Source organism: Natrix helvetica, assembly GCF_964273705.1.
Source record: "Natrix helvetica genome assembly, chromosome: 1".
Taxonomy (NCBI): domain Eukaryota; kingdom Metazoa; phylum Chordata; class Lepidosauria; order Squamata; family Natricidae; genus Natrix; species Natrix helvetica.
The window spans coordinates 75,421,964-75,439,418 of NC_138548.1; the positions used below are offsets into that span (position 1 = coordinate 75,421,964).

The 17,455-nt window shown below is 40.3% G+C and overlaps 2 protein-coding genes across 2 annotated transcripts; both read left to right on the forward strand.

Annotated features, from left to right (window-relative positions):
- Positions 1 to 8,126: 8,126 nt before the first annotated feature.
- LOC309387835 (disintegrin and metalloproteinase domain-containing protein 20-like) lies at positions 8,127 to 10,253 on the forward strand (the record flags this gene model as incomplete). Its single annotated transcript, XM_081944714.1, has 1 exon — positions 8,127 to 10,253. The coding sequence occupies one exon, from the start codon at positions 8,127 to 8,129 to the stop codon at positions 10,251 to 10,253; it is 2,127 nt and encodes a 708-aa protein (XP_081800840.1).
- Positions 10,254 to 14,167: 3,914 nt separating this feature from the next.
- On the forward strand, positions 14,168 to 15,793 carry LOC309387907 (disintegrin and metalloproteinase domain-containing protein 20-like; the record flags this gene model as incomplete). Its single annotated transcript, XM_081944830.1, has 1 exon — positions 14,168 to 15,793. One exon carries the CDS (start codon positions 14,168 to 14,170, stop codon positions 15,791 to 15,793), a length of 1,626 nt encoding a protein of 541 aa, XP_081800956.1.
- Between the last annotated feature and the right edge of the window lie 1,662 nt (positions 15,794 to 17,455).

Sequence of the window (17,455 nt, forward strand, 5' to 3'; positions counted from 1 at the left end):
AGAACTCAGCTGTGACTGATGGCTGGGCTGGCTTGATGAACACCCTTGCCTTTTTTTGTCTATGTATTTTCACATTTCTTGCATTTCCCAGGGTGTCGTGGTGTATAGTTTAGGTTTGGGTAGTTTTGCCCCAGGAATGATTTTGATGGCATAATTTGTGTCACGGGGGTGGATGTCACCCTCAGCCTTGCTGAACATTTCCAAAAGGTCCTGATATTTTTGGGGATCTGTTCAGCTTCTAGGGTTGTGTTGCAGGAGCCTGACAATTGTTCTGGTGGGACCTTGGGGGGGTGTTCCTGTGTGGGCAATGTTTCCATTTGTTGGAGTGGAAGGGGTTGGGGTCCTCTTGCTATCATCAGCCTCTGGATGCCCCTCTTCCATCAGATTGTCAGCCCCCATTTGTCTAGCCAAGAGAGCCCCTGTATGACCATGTCTGTCATCTTAAGGGCTATTATGAATTGGATTGATTCCCAGTGGGTTGCTAGCTCTAGCCTCACTGATTTGATCAGGTGGGTTGTATAGACTCCCCCTAGTAGGGACCCATCAACTTGTTTGAATCTGATCAGGTGGGCCAGTCTCTTCGCTCTAATCCCCAATTTCAGGACTGTGGTTAATCAAGCATCTGGTGCAGCCTGAGCCTATTAGGGCTTGAAAAGTACCCCGGGTCTCCATTTTTGGGACTGTGAGGCATATTGTGAGGATAAAGGGGTGGATCCATTCACTCACAATTGGGTCACTTTTATCTTCATCCTTTCTGTCATAGGGATCCGGCAATTGGTCATTATTGGCTGGATTCCCCCACCATTTTGGCTGGGTAGGGGGGTACCCCTACAGCCTGGAGGGCTTTTCAGGATGTGTCAGTGGCATGCCGGGGCCTCGTTCCAGTTGTGTCCTGGGTGGTGGCTCTGGCCTGGGTTTCGGAGCTGGGGTTGCGCACGTTGATGCAATGTGGCCCATCCCTCCATATGTGTAGCATTTCAACTGGCTTTGTGGGAGGGATGGTTTTGGAGCCGGCTATCTTGGTGCAGCCTCCCATTGGCCAGATAGTCTCTGGTCTGGTTGTCCTTCCACTTGGTATCTGATTGCTTCTGCATGTTGTTGATGTGCAATTCGCAGTCAACTTTTATGGTTAGTCGAAATTCTTCAGAAAGGCTGTTTAGAATATCCCGATAGGCGGTTACTTGGGCAATTTGCTTGTCCAGGCTTGTTCTGAAAAAGTGAACTAATAGCCACTCCGGCAAAGGGGGCATCTTCCCCATGAGTCCCCTGAATTCACAGATGTATTCCTTAATAGGTCGCACTCTCTGCTTTAGGTTTCAAAGCTCATCCTCCATGTACTCATCCTCCTCCACCTCCTCAAATCTGGCTTCTAGCTCTTTTTTATTATTATTAAAAAAAATTAATACATTTAACTGTTATTTCTCCCCTTTCCCTCCCTCCTCCCCCAACCCTACCCCTCTTCCCTCCCTCCCTCCCCCCGACTTCCCAGAGCAGAATACAGGGTATAAACATTTAACAATCATACACTAACATAAGCTAACTAATTTTAACATGCTACCATTCTTGTGCTTTAACTCCCCCTTTATTAAACTAACTTTAAATAAATTGCAGCATTCCTTATGCCTCATTCATATGCTAACTGAAATTTTTTTGTCCGGTATTTGTTTTGAATATAGTCAATCCATCTTCTCCAGTCCAGCTTATACTTCTCATCTGAGTGGTCCTTCAGATATGCTGAAATTTTGGGCATCTCTGCTAAGTTTACTACTTTTAACGTCCATTCTTGGATAGTGGGCAACTCTTCCTTCTTCCAATACTGCGCCACCAACAATCTTGCTGCCGTTGTTAGGTTCAAAATCAAATTAGTCTCTATAACAGTACAATCTGAAACTATACCTAACAAAAACAACTGGGGCGTAAACTTTATCTTCTTTTTCAAAATATTTTGAATAACCTACCATATTTTTATCCAAAATGCTTTAACTTTTTTACAAGTCCACCAGATATAGTACGTGGCACTAACACAGTCACATCTCCAACATTTAGATTGTAGATTCAGATACATACAGGTTAACTTTTTGGGATCTAAATGCCATCTGTACAGCATCTTGTAAAAATTCTCTCTCAAGTTCTGAGCTTGTGTAAATTTGACATTTCTTACCCAGATCTCTTCCCATGTTTCCATCATTATTGGTTCTTCAAAATTTTGTGCCCATTTTATCATACAATCTTTAACTAATTCTGTTTCAGAGTCTATTTCTATCAATACATTATACAACCTTTTAATATGCATTTGACCCTGGTCCCTAATTTGTTTACCAAGTTACCCTCATTTTGGATAATACCAGTTTTTTGGTCTTTTTTCCATCTAGCCTGTAACTGTCCATACTGAAACCAGGTTTGAGTTATCCTTTCCTGTCTTAGTACATTCAAAGATTTTAACTGTGGTACACCTCTATCTATACTAAGAAGTTCTGCATATGTAATTACATCTTGTTTTTGTTCTATACTTATGTTCTCTATAGCGTGTCTGGGCACCCCCCACATAGGTATCTTATCATTTAACCTATATTGATATTTTTTCCAGACACGCAATAAAGCATTCCTTAAAATATAACTTCTAAAAATCTTATTCACCTTCTTGTCATATATTAGATAAGCATACAACCATATACCAGATCATAACCCTCAATATTCAATATTCTATCCTCTGTTAGGTTAATGCAATTGCTAATTGTTGTTAAAACTACTGCTTCATAGTATAATTTTAAGTTGGGCATTTTTAAACCTCCTCTTTCGTATATATCTTCCATTATTTTAAGTTTTATTCTCGGTTTCTTCCTTGCCCAAAGTTGTTAATACCTTTCTGCTATTCTTCCAAATTTGCATCTTTTTAAAGTATTGGTATCATTTGAAAGAAGAATAGAAACTTAGGCAAAACATTCATTTTAACTGCTGCTATCCTTCCCAGCAAAGACAATTGTAGTTTTTTCCATTTATTCATTTCTATCTGTATTTTATGCCATAATGGTTCATAATTATACTTATATAATTTCCCATTTGAAATTGTAATATAAATTCCTAAATATTTAACCTTTTTCACTATCTCACATCCTGTTACTCTTTCTAATTCTTCTTTTTGGTTTACATTCATATTTTTAACTATCATCTTTGTCTTCCCTAGATTTACTTTAAACCCAGATGCTTGACCATATTGATTAATTATATTCATTAAACCTGTAACTGATTCCCCCGGCTGGGTTAAAGTTACAACCAAGTCATCCGCAAATGCTCTTACTCTGTATTCATAATACCTAATCTTAATTCCTTGTAGTTCATCAGACCCACGTATTCTATTCAACAACAATTCTAAGGTTAAAATAAACAATAATGGAGACAAGGGACACACCTGTCTTGTTCCTTTTTCAATTTTAAAAGATTCTGTTAAACCTCCATTAACTATAATTTGTGCTGTCTGTTTCTAATATATTGCCTTAATAGATTGCATGAAATGCTCTCTGAACTGCATCTTTTGTAATATTTTTATTAAAAATTGCCAATTGACTTGATTGAATGCTTTCTCCGCATCTAAAAATAAAAGCACTGCCGGGACTTGGTTATTCTTTCCCAAATATTCCACTATATTGATAATTTGTCTTACATTACTTTTCATTTGTTTCCCCTATATAAAACCAGACTGATCATTATGAATCATTTGTTGCACAATTGGCATTAACCTGTTTACCAGTATTTTAGCAAAAATTTATAATCTGTATTAAGTAATGAAATAGGCCTGTAGTTTTTGGGCTGGGTAGAATCCTGATCTTCTTTTGGAATCAAGGAAATAAAGGCTGTTTTCCAGGATGGTGGAACCCTTCCTTCCATTTGGATTTTATTAAGTAATTCCCTAAGAGTTTCCACCATTTCTAGTTGTAACTTTTTATAATAAACTGCTGTCAAACCATCTTGCCAGGAGCCTTGCCAATTTTTAACTGCTTAATTGCCAGGAAAATTTCCTCTGTAGTTACAAGTTGATTCAATCTTCCCCTTTCCTCATCTGTGAGTTTAGGAATTTTCTCTTTCTCCAAATATCTATCTATATCTGAACCTTGCATTTTATCACCAGCATACAATCTAGTGTAAAATTCTAAATAAGTCTTTTTAATCATATCCTGTTGAAAAACTTCTTTACCTTTGTATTCTTCTTTCTCTATAATACGAGACATTTGTTTTTTCCTTAACACGTATGCTAACCATCTACCTGGTTTATTGGCATTGCAAAAAGTCTTGTATTTAGCATATAAAAGATTAGTGGCAATCTGGTCAATAAGGTAATTACCTCTTTTATCTTCTTATCATCTGGTTTAGACATTAACTCCTGCTCTTTTTTAATCTCTTCCTCTAGTTCTCTTTGTTTCTCCCTTGGTCTGTGCCTATAAATATTATTCAAATTTATTAAAAACACCTCTCATGTATGCTTTACTTGTGTCCCAAACCATTTCCAAAGATGTCCCCTTATGCATATTAAAAGCAAAAAAAAATTCCAATAGTTTTTTACATTCTGTAACATTTCTCTCATATCTAAATAGATTTTCATTTAATCTCCAAGATCTCCTAGGTCACTCTCCATATTCAAATTCCATCCAAACCGGGTTGTGATCTGTTAAAATTCTCGGGCATATCTTAGTCTTTACCCTGGAAAAAAAGTCATTTGTAATTAGTATAAAATCAATTCTAGAAAGGGATTGATGCCTATCAGAAAAAAATGTGAAATCCAGTTCTTTAACATTCTGTTCTCTCCAGATATCTCTCAATTCAAAATCGTCCGTCATATCAAAAAAGGATTTAGGTAATCTTGTTCATGTTTGAGTATTTTGCAAAAGCCTCTTCTTGTCTTGAATGGGATCCAGTACTCCATTCCTGTCACCCAATAAAACATATGATCTATAACCCCATTGTGTTAATTTAGTGTGAAGCAACTTATAAAAAAAATTCTTGTTGTTGATTGGGAGCATATACTCCTGTTAAGAGTATTTTCTTTCCTTCTATTAATAGTTCAATTGCAATATATCTTCCTTGAGGATCTGCTTCAATTAATTCAGCCTTTAAGTCTTTTCTTAAATATATGACTATACCGTTTTTCTTCTCTGGAGCAGATGCTACGAAGTGTGGTCCCAGTCTTGCGTTCATCAAGTATTTCTGATCCTGTGTTCTAATGTGTGTTTCTTGTCGATAAATTACATCATTTTTAAATTGTTTCAAATAGTGAAATATTTTTTTTCCTTTTTTGTGGTGAATTTAAGCCATTAACGTTCCAAGTTAGAAATTTAATTGTCATCTTCAGCATGCTGAAGCTTTCTAAGAGCTGCCTGGAAATCTTGCTGGGATTTCACCTTCGGTCTAGCTCCTCCCACAGCTTCTGTGTTCATATTTATATTCTCTTGGACTATCTTCTGAGCTTGTTGAGACTTTAATTCTTGTTTTTTACATTTAGTGGCCGCACGGGTTTGTCTTTGTTCCATAATTTCTTCTATTTCGTGCAGTAAACTCACAACCCCAGTTTGTGCCTGACTATCTTGCTGTCTGGGGTCCTCTGTCTCTTTTCTTTCTTTGGGGCCTGGAGATGGAGGGCATCCTGCCTTTAATGCTACACTATAAAAATCTTTTGCCTTCCAGACAGAATTGAGATGATGTCTTTCTCCCAGGTAATTCACCACCAATCTGGCTGGGGTCTACCATCTGTATTGAATTTGGCAATTTCTAAGTTCATCCACTAGAAATGCATAGTCCTTTCTAGATCTCAACATTTTGGAGGGGATTTCCTTTAATACTATCACATCTTGACCTGCCACTTGTACTTTATTTTTATAGGTTGCTTGCAATATTTCATTCCTAATTTTCCTGGTGACAAAATAGATTACAATATCTCTTGGCAGTTGTCTTTGTCTGGCAATCCATGAATTAACATGGTAAATTTGGTCAATTTGCCAGGCACATTCGGACTTTGGTTCCCCAGTTAATTGAGCGAAAGCGTCTGCAAAAATCTCTCTTAAGTTTTCTTGGTTATGTTCTTTCAAACCCCTTATCCTCAGGGCAAATTCCATTGTTCTATATTGTATCATTGTAAGCTCCGCCTCCGCCTTATCAATTTTACTTTGTGCCTCCATAAGTTTATTGTCCAACTTTGTATTAGACTCATTAATTTCTTCCACCTTCTCATCGAGAGATGTTACGTAACCAATAATCCTTTAAATGCATCGACTATATCCTCCCTTATCTCTTGGTTACACGTTTGGATTAAATCCTTAATTCCAGATATTTCATCAGAGACATCTTTAAAAGCATTTGAAATTTTCCCCTCCAAGACAACTGCCTGTTCTTTTAATGCATTTTGTAAATTATTTTGTAGAGCCTCCAGTGTCAAGGTTTGTGTTTGTGTTTCCACCGGAGGTAGTAATGATTGCAGCTTTTGCGACTGTGCTGGAGAACTCCCAGCGCTTTTAGAGACACTTAATTTTGTTTGTTTTGAAGCCATTTCAAAGTATTCAAATCAAGCTTTTTAACAACCAATTTATTCAGTCCAGAAAATCCACCTATTCTCTCAAGTCTTCCAACAACACTAACAAGCACTTAACAAGTGCTATTCTGCTTTCCGCTTCACTTTCGCTTTCACCACACCCTTTATTATTCCAGTGCCATTTTTTAAAATCCCTTTAGGTTTACAGAAGGAGATATAATCTACGGAGTTAAGGCTTGTACTTGTATTATGTTGATCTCCTCATTTGCTCTGCCTGCGTCTTGTTCAAATGTACATTAAATGTTAGAAAAGCAGGAGTGGTAGCTGCCTTTTGTTTCTGCAAAGGCAGAAGTGTTCGGAGATGAGGAGACTGTCGGGCTTCCTGGGGAGTTCACACCCTTCACACCACAGAATTACTTCTGGGGCCGCTGGGGAACTCTACCCTATGCCAGACTGCTCACCTCCCCCTCTTTTCCCAAGGGGGGGGGGGTTTCAAACCGCTGGACAGCTGATTTATGCTGTCCTGGAAGCTTGTTACTCAAACATGGGGCTGGCATTCCCGAAGGAGTGTTCTCTAAGGCCAGCGGTGCCACCGGAAGTCCATCTCTGGCTTCTAGCTCTTGTAGAAAGTCATAGCGTCTTGCAGCTAGGGGGCTCTCCTCTTATGGAGAGCTGCTAGCCATTCCTTTGCTTCTCCCTCTAGCCCCCATGTGATGTTATTCACTATGGCTCTCTGTGATGGGTAAAGGTTTCCTTAGTCCTCTAAGTGGACTCTAGCAAGTCAAGAAATAGAGCCAGTTGATCTGAGTCCCCATCGAGTTTCCCCCTGAATCGGGGCGATTCATTCAGTACTACTCTTCCCACATCATGTTGGACCACATATGCCTGTGCTTGGTGTGTTTGGCAGTTTCCCTCAGCTCTAGTTAATAGAGAGGGATGGTTGTCCATCTTGGGCGGCTTCCCTGTTGTGTGGAGGAGCCACCAGCAGCAGTCTTGCGCTCATTCTCCCTGGTGGGTGGAGAAGGGGGACTGCATTCCAGTCTGCTTCTCCCTCTTCAAAGTTCTCAGTTGCAACCTCTCTCTTTTTGGGCGGCATGACAGCCCCTCATCACAAAAAGCGTTTCAGTCAAATTTCTCACTCAGCTGTTCTAAAGATCCCAATAATGGTTCCATCAGTGTTTTTGGGAGTCAGGGCTGTTCCCAGTCCCTCACCCATTCCAGACTTCCTATCTTGCTCAGGGGCTTTCCCCAGCCCCGGACTCTAGGATGGGGAGCTCAGCCTCAGCTGTTATACTTTTGTATTCTATATTTAATTCTTCAAACTCCGCCTACATTCTAAAACCTATTGCATTTTCTGTTGCTATGTACAGAATCCTCAATTTCAAATGTTTAAGTCTGTCTCAACATCTCTCTCTCACACAAACAATTTTAATTCTGCTATTCCCATCTCTATTGAGCTTCCTTTCTTAGAATAGGGTAAGTTTGTACCCTCATTCAATCCCAACATCTCTCTCTCTCTTAAAGACAAATAAGCTGAATTCCCATGTGCCCATCCATATTGGGATTCGTTTTCTAGGATAGGGTCAGTTCCTACCCTTGTTCTGCGAAAATGAGTACTTATCTTTCATGGTTGAGTGTGATGTTGCTTAAGATCATCCAAAATGCAGCTTCTAGACAGGCACCTCCTCAGGGCTTCAGATATGCCTCTTACCACGTGATCATCCCAAGGAAGCTGTCTCCCAAGTATGGGCAAGAAGAACCCCAGGATGTGAGCTACCTCCTGCCCATTGAAGGAAATCCCCATGTGGTATTTCTCAGGCAAAAAAGGAACTTCATCCCTAAGGTCTTTCCTGTCTTCACCTATGATACAGCAGGAGATCTCCAGGTGGATCATCCTTTTATCAAGGATGATTGTTTCTACCATGGATTTATTCAGAGAAAGTCCCCTTCTCGAGTCACCCTCAGTACATGTTCAGGAGGGCTGAGAGGTCTCTTGCAAATGGAAAATAAGACCTATGAAATTGAACCAGTTCAGGAATCTTCTACCTTTCAACACGTGGTGTTTCGGTTAGAAGTAGAGGAACGGGCTCCCCGAATGACTTGTGGAGTAGGAGAGGAACAGCAGAGCCATCAACAGGACATAATTCCTAAAACAGAGAATCTTGGAAACAAAGAAGTTTTTGGAAAATCCTGGTGGCCACATACGAGATATGTTAAGGTAGCAATTGTGATTGATCATGAACGATATTTGCAGTTTAACAGCAATCAATCTGTTGTTATGATGCGAGTTCTAGATATTGTCCACGCTGCAAATTCATTTTATGATCCACTTTCTGTTCATTTGTCAATAGCAGGATTAATGATCTGGTCACAATTCAACCTCATAACAATTACCCCTTCACCAGAGCTCACACTTTTATTTTTTAATATTTGGAGAAAAACCCAGCTGATTCCTATTTTAGAAAACGATGTTAGTCACTTATTTGCATATAAGTATTTTGGGACAACATTAGGACTTGCCTATGTTGGAATGATATGTAGCAGTGACTGGGCAAGTGCTATTATATCATATCAAATGTCCAGTTTGTTTTTGATATCTGAAATATTTGCCCATGAACTGGGACACAATCTTGGAATGAAACATGATGAACAATTTTGTCATTGTGGAAAGAGCGAATGCATTATGGCACCATTTGCAACAGAAACTGATAAATTTAGTAACTGCAGTTACAATGATTATTTCCACTATAGAAACACTGAGTGTTTATTTGTCCCACCAGACACTAGCACAACATTTAAGTTTAAATCCTGTGGTAACAAAAGAGTGGAAAAGGGAGAGCAGTGTGACTGTGGGTCAGAAACACAATGCAAATCAGATCCTTGCTGCCAAGCTAATTGTCGCTTGCACCCTGCTGCTGTTTGTGCCTTTGGACTGTGCTGTGCTAACTGCCAGTATCGTCAACGTGGAACTGTTTGCAGAGAGAAGATTAGCAGTTGTGATCTCCCTGAATATTGCAATGGGACTTCAGAGCACTGTCCAGAAGATGTGCATGTGCAAGATGGTGCCGTGTGCAATGATGGCACGTATTGTTATCATGGGAACTGCACGACTCATGATATGCAGTGCAAAATGATATTCGGTAGTGGATCAACAGTCGCATCTGAAGTTTGCTTCAGACAAGTGAATAAAAAGGGTGATCGCTTTGGCAACTGCGGCCTTAAACATGGAATTTACAAGAAATGCGACACTGGGGATAGCCTGTGTGGCCGTATCCAGTGTAAAAGTGAAAAAATTCCTTCTTTGGAGGACCACACTACAATAATTCATACTTCCACTGGAGATAATCAGTGCTGGGGTACTGACTACCACACTGGGATGAAGGTAAATGATATTGGAGCAGTGAGAGATGGTACTCCTTGTGGCAATAACACGTTATGCATTGAGGGTAGTTGTGTCCCTGTGTCCATTCTGAAATATGACTGTAATGTCACAATGTGCCACAATCGGGGAGTTTGTAACACTCTCAAACACTGTCACTGTAATGTTGGATGGGCCCCTCCAGACTGTAAATATAAAGGCTATGGAGGTAGCATAGACAGTGGGCCACCTCCAGAACAGTCTGAAGATAATTTGAAAATCTCAGCTGTAACTGGAATACTCAGTGCTTTATGTTTCATAATTGTTTGGGCTTGCTTGGTTATCTGTTCCAAGGATGAACAAAGGAGGCGATCGTGACAATTTAAGGAAAGAATCCATGCTACAAAATCAAAAGATGAAGGAACATTAGTATTACTCCCCCTTGCTAAGAATCCACAATGAATCCAGTATAAGCAAAGGAATGAATAGTCCATTTGAAAAACAAAGAGATTTCAGATTTCAACATTTTAAAGGTGTGCCTGAGACACATACCCTTTTGCAAAATCTGGGTTGTTTGAAGGGGAAGAAATCCTCCGATTTAGGCAAAGTAAGTTTTCTGAGGATTAGTTGAGGAAATTTCTGATTTGTAATGAAAAATTAGGCTTGAAAATGAAGTGCCTAAACTTGCTGGCTATACAAACAGTACATTGGATGTCAAAGAAAGATCAAGAGGCATTGTTGATGATAGAGAATATGGGCTGCCAACATAACACTGCACACCAACTCTTCTCTAACTACACCCTAATAAATTATTGATGAAATTATTATGGATGTTCAGTATTGTGAAGCCACTCAGTGACTATTGGAGAAAAACATCTCCAACATGGTCCTCTGTGTTATTCAATTACAACTTTTTTCATCAGTTCTATTAAGATTGATCTGTTTTAAATAAAAAGTTCTTTATGTTTTTACTCCATGGGAAATATTAGCTCTCAGTGCCATCACTGTACCCAGTTACCAATTCCTCATACATAGCAAAACCACACATGGAACATATAAAAGAGAGGGGGAGAGAGAAGGAGAGAGAGTGTGAGGAAGAAGGAGACGGAGAGGAAGAGAGAGCAAGAACACAAGACATTCATATCTGGGATGAGTTTCAATTTTTTTACCACCAGTTCGGTAGGCAGGGCTAGATGGGGGAGGGCATGTTTCTGAATGGGCATGGCCAACTTGATGTCACTCACGCACAATCAGTCACATGACCACCACCACCAAACCAAGCCCACTGAAATGGTGGCAAAAAGGTTTTTTGGGGGGATGCGAGGCCGGGGCACGAGTTTGCTTCTGAAGGGGGAAGACAGGCAGCATTTTCCCCCCTCCCCGGGTGCCTGCAGCCTCAGAGCCTGCAGCATCTCTCGGTCCTTCTCATGAGTGCAAGGCAATTAACAACTTCTCACACTCGTGAGAAGATTTTCTTTTCGCAAGGGCTGGGAGTTGCTCCAAGGCTGCATGCTCTGAAGCTCCGAGGCTGCGAGTGCCCAGGGAGGGGGGGAGATGCTGCCTGTCTGCCCCCTCCCAAAGCAACCTCAGAGGTTTTAAACTCGTCTAGAGAGGCAGTTTTTTAAAAAGAAAACCCTGAAAAACTCGCAAGATCCAGAGCTGCCAGTCTCCGGTAAGATGCGCATCTCATCACCTGCCCCACCCAATCCCCTGCCTCACCTGCCACCCCCCAAATTGCACACCACTGCAAGTGTCTCTCAGCCATTGTGTGCAGGGAAAAACCTTAGACTGGAAAGCGAGGTCATCCACTGCCTGCTTGCCCGGCGCTCGCTCATAGACCTCCTACCCACCCACTCACCCTACCCACATCCCCCCTGCCTGTGAATAGCCACTCCCCAGATCTTTCTTCTGTTTCCAAACTAAGCCCCAACTGGTTGGTTAAAATGCGGGTTTGATCCTAACGCTCCATCACTGGAGGCTTTTAAAAGGGAGAACTTTTCAGCAGCCAGCTTGTAAAGAAAGCTCCCAGTCATGACCAGTGCTGCTACTGCTGCTCCCAGCAACTGGATGGGCAAAGGGAGGGGGCAGCTGTGGCCCCAGTCTGGTATGAGCTGCGGGCCTGGTCTGGGGAGGCAGGGAGTGGCTCCCCCGGGTGGCTGCTGCAATAGCCTTGGGAGGAGTCCCTCTATTGCTACATCTCTGGCATCTGCCTGGATTACAAAGGGTTTATCTGGCTGTTTTAGTACCAGTTCTGCCGAAAACAGTCTTTTAAGCTTTTTGAATGCCCCTTGGCATTCAATTGTCCACTTTAAGGGCTGCCCTGGATTTGTCATTCTCATACACCTGATAAAAGTGGTAGTTTTTTTTTTAAAAAAATCCAGGTCTCAAAGGGGAAAGAAAACTCCTTTTTATGAATTCAGAATATTTGTGCAGCCTTTTCCCACAACTCATCTCTCCTTAATTAGGTGAAAACCAGTTCTGACAATAATTTGTAAACCCTTCCAAATGAGAAATACCAAAATACTTAATCATTAATACATCATTGTGCACCCTTTAAAAAGCCTTTTACTTCATCAACTCATAGAGAGAAGACTCAAAATCTTCAAATGACTTATCTCGAAAGTTGTTCAAATCAGGTCCCAAAAGGAATTAAAAATAACTCAATACAATACAATAGAAGAGTTGGAAGGGACCTTGAAGGTCTTCTAGTCCAACCCCCTGCCTAGGCAAGAAACCCTATACCATTTCAGACAAATGGCTATCCAACCTCTTCTTAAAGACTTCCAGTGTTGGGGCATTCACAACTTCTGGAGGCAAGCTGTTCCACTGATTGATTGTTCTAACTGTCAGGAAATTTTTCCTCAGTTCTAAGTTGCTTCTCTCTTTGATTAGTTTCCACTCATTGTTGTTCTACCCTCAGGTGCCTTGGAGAATAGTTTGACTCCCTCTTCTTTGTGGCAACCCCTGAGATATTGGAACACTGCTATCATGTCTCCCCTAGTCCTTCTTTCTCTTAAACTAGACATACCCACTTCCTGCAAACGTTTTTCATATGTTTTAGTCTCCACTCCCCTAATCATCTTTGTTGCTCTTCTCTGACTTTCTAGAGTCTCCACATCTTTTCTAAATAGTAGCGGCCAAAACTGAATGCCATATTCCAAGTGTGGCCTTACCATGGCATTATAAAGTGGTATTAACACTTCACGTGATCTTGATTCTATCCCTCTGCTTATGTAGCCTAGAACTGTGTTGACTTTTTTGGCAGCTGCTGCACACTGCTGGCTCATATTCAAATGGTTGTCCACTAGGACTCCAAGATCCCTCTCACAGTTACTACTATGAAGCAAGGTACCACCTATGCTGCACCTGTGCATTGGACGGTGGACATGTCTACATTTACCAAGAAAAACAAACATTTGCTACAAAAGGCCATCTGTAGAAAGTGCTAGCAACACAAGTCACCCCCTCCCTAAAAAAAAAGAATCCCAGAATTAGAAAACAAATTCCGTTGATAAAGAAGCCTGACTAGGTCTGCCATTCTTTTCCATGTTTGATCTCCAAGCTCCACCCACATTCCAAAGGAAACCCCGTTTACAGTTGCCTGGTATAGAATCCTCTTCGTCTTTGTGGAGGACATTTTGTTTACAGGCTTATAAACCTGTTCCTAGATTCTCATCAGTTGCTGGGAATGTCCTTCTCTGAACTTAAATGTCAGAAAATGTATTTTGTATTTTAAGGGATTCCTTTCTTGGCCAGAGAATATGAATATTCATTTTCCCTGGCTCTTGATGACATTCTTGATGAATTTCCTGACTGAAACTGCCTTTCAGAAACCAACTTCGGGCTTTATTTATGCTTCTTATGAAATAACCATCCCAAGGTCATTAACCTTCAAATTTGGACAACAGAAATCCAAGAATATGACCTATTTGTTTCAAATTGAGGGGAGGAATCTTGTAATTCACCTTAGGCAGAAAAGAGGCTTAATCCCCAAGCATCTGCCCATCTTCACTTATAGTAAGGATGGGGATCTCCAGCTAGATTATCCATTCTTCCGGGATGACTGTTACTACGCTGGCATTGTAGAGGGTGAGCCCTTCTCTCTGGCCATCATCAGCACTTGCTCTGGAGGACTCAGGGGCCTACTGCAATTTAAAAATAAGATTTATGAAATAGAGCCACTTCCAGAATCCGTTACATTTCAACATGTAGTCTTTCGATTAGAACAAAAGATGGGAGTCATTCCAATGATGTGTGGCCTAACACAGGAAGAGCAAAGACATCAAGAAGCCATGATCCAAAATCCTGACAAAAAAACAGACAAAAAAAGTGGTGCAAACTGGTGGTCGCACGAGAGGTATGCAGAGATTGCTATTGTGATTGATCATGAGCGGTTTTTGAAATTTGGCAAAAATGAAACTCTTACTGCTTTAAATATTTTGGATATCTTCTACATTGCAAACATACTGTATGAGCCTCTTTCTGTTCATTTATCAATTGCTGGACTAGAAATATGGTCAGAAAGAAATCTTATATCAATTCATGACGACATCTATAAAACCCTTGAAGAATTCGCTAATTGGAGAAGAGACTCATTACTTGCTCATTTACCAAATGATGCTGGTCACTTATTTATATTTAAGAGTTTTCATCGTGTAGTAGGATTAGCATACTTAGGAAAGATTTGTGATGATGACAGTGGATCAGCTGTTGAATCATATGTTACATCCAATTTGTATCGTATTTCTAACACATTTATCCATGAACTAGGACATAATCTTGGCATGCAACATGATATGAAATACTGTGTGTGTGAACGAGCAAAATGCATTATGGCCCCAACACAAGTAATAACCGATAAGTTTAGCAACTGCAGTTATATAGATTACTTCAATCAAAGAAATTTGAACTGTTTGTTAATTCCACCAGACCCTAATAAAATATTTAAATTGAAATTCTGCGGCAACAAAGTAGTAGATAATGGAGAGCAATGTGACTGTGGTACCAAAGCTGAATGCAAGTTGGATCCATGTTGTCAATCTAACTGTAAGTTACATTTAGGGGCCACTTGTGCTTTTGGACAGTGTTGTTCCAATTGTCAGTATGAAGTTACTGGAACAGTCTGCCGAAATAAGGTAAGCAGTTGTGATCTTCCCGAGTATTGTAATGGAGTTTCTGAGAGGTGTCCTGAAGATGTTTATGTACAAGATGGTGCCCCATGCAATGATGGTGCATATTGTTATAAGGGGAATTGCAATACTCATGATAGACAATGCAAAGCAATCTTTGGCAGCAAAGCAACAGTTGCTTCAGAAGTTTGCTTTAGAGAAATGAATACTCAAGGCGATCGGTTTGGCAACTGTGGCCTTATACATGGAATTTATAACAAATGTATACCTAAGAATATTCTATGCGGTCGAATCCAGTGTGAAAATGTGGAAAGCTTGCCTTCTTTGGAGAATCACACCACCATAGTTCAAACTTCTAAGGGCAATAAACAATGCTGGGGAACTGATTACCACAGTGGGATGAAGATCATCGATATTGGAGCAGTGAGAGATGGCACTCTTTGTGGCAATGGCATGATGTGTATTAACAGGGAGTGTGTTAATGTGTCCCTCTTGAGATATGATTGTGATGTCACCAAGTGCCATAATCATGGCATATGTAACAATTTGAAGCATTGTCACTGTGAGCAAGGCTGGGCTCCCCCAGACTGCCAAGAGGAAGGCAATGGTGGCAGTATAGACAGTGGCCCACCACCTCTGTATGTACGCAAGAGACTTCATCCCAAAACGAAAATTATCTTAGCAATTGTATTTCCTCTTTGTGCACTTGTCCTTTCTGGTGCCTGTTTTATGAATCAAATTGTACATAGAACCAGGGAGCCTGAGGGAAGATTTAGTCAGCAGGAATGAACAGTGGAAAAAAGCTCATAGTAGGTCACGGAAATGAACCAGGGTTCATGAGTCACATCTTTAACAAGATAATATTTGATAATATCGAGCAAAAGAGACTGGTATCTTGTTCAGTAAGCATTGATGTCTGCAGGGATGCCAACAGGGGTCAGATTAATGTCACCAGCATGGTACAGCCATGCTGGCAAAAGAACCATGGTCCTATTCTATGTGAATTGTGAGCTTGTGTGCATGCCTCAAAGGGGCCTAGCTTGTGGTGGCACATTGCAATGTTGCTTTTGTCATTCTGGGGAAAGCAGCAACTTCCTGTTTCTTGCCATTTAACTTGCCTATGATTTTATTCTCCTTTCAAAGGCCCATTATTTGTAGAATGTTTTGCCCACAGCTTTTGTTCCCAGTTTGGATCCGACTCTCAAAAAAAAGGCAGTTAAAATGCATTGGAGTGAAATGCATGTGACTTCAAAGGTAATTTCTCTTGTATGCAGCTAATATGGGCAAGGACATGCACCTATGAAGTTGCATGGAAGATGATGCTATTGCCCTTTTCTTTGCTGCTCTGAACTGCTGGACCTTTATGTTTGAAAACTTCCTCTCTCTGTGTTCAATTCAATGACGTGAAGAAGTCCCAACTTTGGTGTGCAAAACTCTCATTGTTTTGTGATGTAACTGCTGGATAAAAATGCAGGAAAGACCAGAGCTGGGGGAGATATGTTTGTTTGTGTTATTATCTTGGGAGTTCAGCAGCCTTGTCTCTGATAGCAGATGAATCTTTCTAGGCATACTTCAAAATTCTGTCTCAAGAGGTAAGGCACTATCTTCATGACTTAACATGAAAACAATTAATACAGAACACTGAGATCCATCATAAAATAATCCCTTTCAATTCATTTTTTGAGATTTTAGAAGTCCTGTCAGATAATTCCTTGTGTGTTGGTGACAGATGACTGAAGGTACAAATTGATGGGGGAGCCGGGAGTTGTATGGAGAGGGGCTGTAGATGAATTAGAACTACAGCTTCCAGAATTTCCAAATATCTAAACTCTAAGGTCGGTATTCTTCCAAATTTCTCCTACAGTTTTCTCAGTCTCATTTTCATCCTGAAAGAGAGACACAGATGGTTAGTCCTAGCTAAGAATTACTGTGTGTGACTTGGGTGGCCACATAAAGTGTTAAATAAATTTAGTTAATTAATAAATACAGCATCAGAGCATTTGAGAATTAAACTTAGATATTTTGGAGAAGCAACATTCAAAGTACCACTTTAGGAAAGTTATTTTTCAGGGAATTCAATCAATTGTGCTATGTTTTAGCCTGTAGATTTTGTCTCAAATGGACATGAATGATTAAAAGTCAGATGAAGTCCAGCAAAGGAATAGGAGCATAACAAGAATTCTTGTATTCTTAATGAATTAATTTAATCCTGTTTTGAAGCAAATTGATTTGAATTTATCATCTTCCAGATAAGTTAGAGATCGGAATATAGTTAAATGTAAGATTTTGTACTTCAAATATTCATCTAAGATGCAACCCACACACTTAACCCAATGCCTCACATTTCTCTGAATGATGGAACATGACAATATGTGCTCAGTAACCTAGGGAATAATAACCTAGGGAATAACGTATCACCACTTCAGTTCCTTCCCAAGGATGTGTGTTGTA